Genomic DNA, 6,000 nt, shown 5'->3' with positions numbered 1-6,000 from the left:
CAGCTGAACAGAAATTACAAAGAATAAAAAATGCTTCCCCCCTCCATCATCAATTAACAACTAAAACTTTAACATCATCTCTTTTTCCCAGCCACGAACATCACTCCCTGAGGATAACGGTCTTATCATGACATCGTTACAGGTTTTTTTTGGTTGCCAGACAAGATGTAATCTGCAGAGCGCCTCCATAAAAATACCATTTAACAACAAGAACAACTGTTACTAGAATGCTTTTTGGATAAAAAAAAAACTATGCAGGGAAGGTTTATTCCCACCTGTTGCATAACTTGTTTCCAGCAGCAGAAGCTGGTGAGGTCAGGTTTCATTTTACTGCTCAGAGAGTTTTTAGTGGTAACAACAGTTTATAACAAATAAATGCTTCTGATTCTAAATGTTTTAACAAAATTTGTGCATAACTGAAGTTAAATCTTTGTCTTTACCAAGGAAGAACACAATAATGTCTGTGGTATTTTACAAACTTAAAGCAGCAAAGTACAAAACATTATTTGGACAATCTTCCATTTCATTTAGAGCTCCTCAGATTTAGAATAATCTACCAACAGCAATAAAACTCTTAACGAATGTTAGATTTTCTTGCTCTCAGGTGAAACAGTGGCCGAAAAACAAAAACAAATCTGGGAACAGAGCTGGACACCAGCCTGTGGTTTTACATGAGTAATGCCAATGGAAGGAAATAAAATCACAAGTATGCATTGTTGAATTTCAATAACATCGTAAGTGCAACATCAAGGCAAGAATGGAATCATGAGCATGTGTGTTAGACAGGAATTGGAAGCCAGAGTCAAAAACACGACAGAAAAGCACGAGCGGTAAACGTTAGAAGCCTTTTTACAAGAAGGAAGGAAAAAGGTGCTAAAAGAGGAGTCCAGCTGAGCTGCAACACAGAGGGACAAAAGGTGAGAGGATTGCAGGGACTGAATCAGCAGCCGAGGCTGTAACCTACAGGAGTTAAACAGCGAAAGGTTAGCTTCGCACAGTGACAGGCGTCAGAGGAGGCTGTGCACCAGCAGGAGAGCCGTAAGGAAGAGGGGGCGAACAAAGAGAGGGTGTAACAGGACTGTAGATAAGGAAGGTCCAGAGAAACCAATCACACAGGAAGTTCGGGGGTTTCTTCACGAGGCCGTCTTACTGTTCGAATCGGATGTTTCGCAGGTCTCCATTATTGATACGGACGATACAGTCGTTCTCCTGGAACAGGCCCTGCTGCTCGGCCTTTCCTCCCCTCTCCAGACGCTTGACCAACAACCCAAGAGTTCTGAAACGTTTAAAAGTTCATGTCAAGGAGAAGAAACAACACCTGAGGATTTAGTGCAACCGGATAAAATAAAAGAGTGCTACTTTGTGCAAGGACTCCCTACAAAACAAAACGTAGTCGACTTTGTGTTGGATGTAAAAAAAATAATATTTCTTGGCTACCAACAATCTTTCAAAGAGCTGAAAAGTTTGGAAAGGCTTCTATCCACAGGAAATAACTAATGCAAAAACTCAATGTTAGCTCTGCTGAGGTTGATGGTTTCCAAGTATTCACAGAATCCTGGGTCATTTTTCTGAACAAGGAAGGAGTGAAGGTTTCAGGAGCTTAGGAAAAAAAAATCTCACACCAATAACACGGATATCAGTGGGGCTGAGTGAAGCTGCGCTGAGCTGCAACAGTGGTCGCTGTGTAATCTGGTGTAAAATGGTTTATACCTCCCCACACAGGCGCCACCAAACACTAACTTCACTAGAACGGATACGGCGACCATTTCTCACCAGAGTCTGAGGAAGAAAAGCAGCTTGAAAAGAAAACTAACCAAGTCTTTATATATACTTTCCCTGAGGCAGCATGAGCATGTACAATCCAAAAAAAGCTAAGATGTTGTGAAAATGTAAATAAAATCACGATGCAATGATTAGCAAATCTTCACAATGGAACATAGTAAATGTATTATACATTAAAAACTAAAGACATTGCTCCATTTGTTTTGAATAAGTCAAATTTCAATTTGATGCCAGCAACACATTCCAAAGACGTTGGACCAGGAGCAACAAAAGGCTGTAACATAAGTGGTATGAATAAGAAACAAATGAAGGAGCATTTTATAACAATTACATTAACTGGCAGCAGCTCTATAAGAGGACTGGGTATAAAAAGAACATTTTCTCTCAGAAGTAAAAATGGGCAGAGGTTCAACAGTCTACAAAAAAAATAAAATAAATAAAAACCTGTCTGAAACTAGTGCAACTATTTCAGAATAATGTTCCTTAACAACAAATTGGGAAGACTTTAATAATCACATCATCTACAGTTTATAAAAGAATCTGTAGAAACCTCTGAGGTCAAAGGTCAAGGCTGGTTCAGGAACACTTGTCTGTAAACACGGTTCACCGTGCCGTCCACAGATGCTGCTTAAAGCTCTATCAGGCAAAGAAGAAGCCAGATGTGAACAGATGTGTCTCCTCTGGACCAAAGAGGAGAACTGTTCTGAGGTCAGCCTGCCTCTCTGATGGTATGGGGGTGCATTAGTGCCTCAGGAAAGGATCTCCAGGCTTTAGAGCAGTGGTCTCCAACCCTGGTCCTCAGGGCCACCATCCTGCAGGTTTTCCTTGTTTCTCTGCTCCAACACACCTGATTTGAATCAATGGGTGATTAACAGGCTTCAGCAGAACAAGAAGAGGTGATTTAACCTCTGAATCAGGTGTGTTGGAGCAGGAAACAAGTAACACATGCAGGATAGTGGCCCTCCAGGACCAGGATTGGACACCCCTGCTTTAGATCAACATCTGCTCCCATCCAGGACTGTTGAACAGCCTCTACAGATAGAATGGGACAACATTCAGCAGCTGCTCTCCTCAGGTTCCAGGTGTTTACAGATTGTTTCTTTTCTTATTTTCATCACTTAATGGGTTTACTATGCTCCAATGTGAACAAATAATGGATTTACGAGATTTGGAAATCATTTCATCCATTTTTTTAAAAAACATTTTACACAATGCCCTAATTTTGACAGGATTGGGGCTGTCAGTAAATCCGGTCGATTTTAGGTTCTGGAACTTTTGCCCAAAGCTTTTAGCCCAATGCAAATGAGAATGTGATTAAATTGAGAGCAAGAAAGAAAAAAAAATGAAAAAGTTCAGGAGTTGAAGAAGTTAAAAGAGAAATCTATTGATTAAATTTGAGTTTAAAAAAAAACAAAAAACAAACAACAACAAAAACACACAATGTGATTTGCTGTGGAGAGGCCATTTCTCTGATGAAATCTGAGCATCTTAATCTTAATGCAACTCCCAAACTGACGTTTCCCCAATAAAAGAAAAGAGCATTATAAATGTGCTTTTAGGCTGATTAAGCTGGGCACTGGGGAAAGTGATACGGTTTGGATTTTAAAGAGTTTGCAGTTTGTGATGGCATTTAGAGCAAAGCCATACAAAGTTTATAGAGCTGTGGAACAGTGACATCCCATATCAGACCAACATGAAGCTCAGAAGTAAGTTTTTTCATACAGTTATCTATGACAAGGTTCTGTGTTACAGCTCCTCGTGACTTGGATCTCAACCTTCTGGGTAGATTTAATCCAGATGTGAAATTCCTTTAATTCCCCTCACAGCTTTGTCCCATTTGAGCCTGGAATAAGTTGCACGGATGTGTGTTACGTGCGCTGCTCAGTTTAGTCTTTCAGTGTTGCAAAACCGAAGTGACAGCAACCACGGGGAAATATGACGGTCACCTGAGAAGCCTAAACAAGCATGATTGATCACTGTAAACGGGCAAATGGCTTCATGATGCTGAAGCTGAAAACAGATGTTTGTGTGTGTGTGTGAAGTGTGTGTGTGTTGGAGTAGGTTCAGTTCTACATGATGGATGAAGTGATTGGACATCTGCGAGGAATGTCTGGTATGCACAACCCGTTTGTGTTGGTCCGACATGCTGCAGCTCAGTTTTCTGCTCATAATCAGCAAAGGCCGACACATTATAGGACATGTGGGCGGCAGTGGCTCAGGAGGTAGGGGTTTGTCCTGTAATCGGAGGGTTGCTGGTTCAAGCCCCCGCTCCGGCTGTCTCAGCCGTTGTGTCCTTGGGCAAGACACTTCACCCGCCTTGCCTACTGGTGGTGGTCAGAGGGCTCGGTGGCGCCGGTGTGATGGCAGCCTCACTTCTGTCAGCCCGCCCCAGGGCAGCTGTGGCTACGATGTAGCTTACCACCACCAGTGAGTGAATGTGTGGATGAATGGGTGAATGATTGCAGTGTAAAGCGCTTTGGGGTCCTTGGACTAGATAAAGCGCTATATAAGTGCAAGCCATTTACCATTAAAATAAAATAACCTAAACAAAACGTACCGAGCTGTGCATAAGTCTTAAATCATTTCCTGATTTCTTTACATTTTCCTTCCAAGCAGGCAGACTTTCTTGTAATCTTTTAAAGTGGTTATGATCACTAGATTTTTAGACTTTGGCAAGTTCAGTGCCTGATCATTTTCAGAAGGTTTTTCAAATTGTTTAAATCCCTATCAATCATTCAGGCATAAAAAGACTCCATAACTCAAGAGATGAACCAGTGTTGAGTCAACAACTCTCCAAAGAACTCATTTTAAATTCGATCTTAAGATTTGCAACCAGTTGTTTGTCACAAAGACCCAATTTGTTCCATTGTCTGAGTTGGATCTATAAAAATACCAACAATATAACAGTTTGTCAAACAGAATATAATATTTTAGCTCCAAGAGGGTGATTTTCTAAAAGCTGAAGACTGAAATCAGGCAGATGATGCATCTCTCAGAACCTTCCTGTTGCTTTAACATGACTTTCAGACACTGGTCATCTGTGGAAGATATGTTTTTTAGGCCTGACTCCTTATCTTTCGTCCTCTAATTGCCCACTTTCCTCATTTTTAAGCACATGCTGCATAACATGTTGCAGTCAAATAACAAGGACTGCAAAAGCAGAAAGAAAAACTTTGAAAAACCTTCAGAAAGTCTGAAGAACTGTTGACCCAGACCACTTCAACAGATTGCAAGAATATCTGGCTTTTTGGAAAAAAAATAAGCTTAGTTTAAAATTTTGGCATAAAACTACATTTTAGTAGACTACAAAAAAGGTACCAAGCCATCAGCTAAAGAAAGTAAGTGGGTAATTTTCTTTTCTTATTTAAATTCAATAACCTGTCATGCAGGCACTGTTGAAGAAAAATAACAGGAAAGTCTTGAAATCTGGTAAAATTGTACAAGAGTTCATTTAAAAATGAAAAATAGTTGTTATTTTTGACAAAGAACTTGTATCTAAAATGTTTTTTTGGGGTGTAATTCAAAACAAATTGATTTTATTCCATTAAAATTTTCCTTTCATCTCCTCCGGCCCGTTTGATTGGTTCTGGTTGGTTTTACCTGCGGTCCCTGCCACTGAAAGGCACCACGTGGATTCCCAGGGGCCCGCCGTCGTTTGACACCTCCACCAGTTTGACAATGTCTCTGGGAGACGGAGACGGATGGATGACACAGAGACGAGGGGGGAGGAGACAGGAAGGGGGGAGGTGGGGGTGACACCATGTGAACAAAAACAGGAAATAAGGCAGTGAAAGAAAGAAACAATATAATGATAAAAACTGTGATGGAATCAAAGTAAACACGAACAAGAAAACAAACAAAAATTCAAAAAGGACAAAAAAAAAGTAAAAATCTGAACAGATAATGGAAGGAGTCCCCAGGATCAGTCCTCACAAACACATCCAGGCCTTATAATTAATACAACATGAGATCTGCAAAGGATTCCAGGTGAAAATCTGAGAAATATTTTGTGCACCTCAGTTTACCTGCAGAGTACAGAGCGTTAAATGAGTCAAACATGTTTAATTCATCACTTTTGTGAAGCTTCGTTTAACGACTGTTTTAGACTTTTATAAATCAAAGTTAGATTTGTGTCCTGTAGTCAAAAGGGTTAAATCTAAAATACAGAAAACTTGTTTCCCATCAGTGGTGAAATAAACAACCTACTGCTCAGAATTA

At 40.3% G+C, this 6,000-nt stretch overlaps 1 protein-coding gene across 7 annotated transcripts in view; it reads right to left on the bottom strand.

Moving 5' to 3' along the window:
- Positions 1-6,000, bottom strand: part of LOC108243849 (partitioning defective 3 homolog) — a 251,070-nt gene that overhangs the window by 134,937 nt on the left and 110,133 nt on the right. For all 7 annotated transcript variants that reach the window (XM_017429549.3, XM_037973000.1, XM_017429551.3 and 4 more), the window contains exons 7-8: positions 5,383-5,466; positions 1,151-1,276 (exon numbers count right to left, since the gene is read on the bottom strand). In XM_017429549.3, coding sequence (XP_017285038.1) covers positions 1,151-1,276; positions 5,383-5,466 — 210 coding nt within the window. The remainder of the gene's footprint in view (positions 1-1,150; positions 1,277-5,382; positions 5,467-6,000) is intronic.

This window comes from Kryptolebias marmoratus, linkage group LG20 (genome assembly GCF_001649575.2).
Source record: "Kryptolebias marmoratus isolate JLee-2015 linkage group LG20, ASM164957v2, whole genome shotgun sequence".
In the NCBI taxonomy this organism is placed as follows: Eukaryota; Metazoa; Chordata; class Actinopteri; order Cyprinodontiformes; family Rivulidae; genus Kryptolebias; species Kryptolebias marmoratus.
Note: the sequence above shows the minus strand (reverse complement) of the source record. Positions and strands in the feature narration are given on the sequence as shown.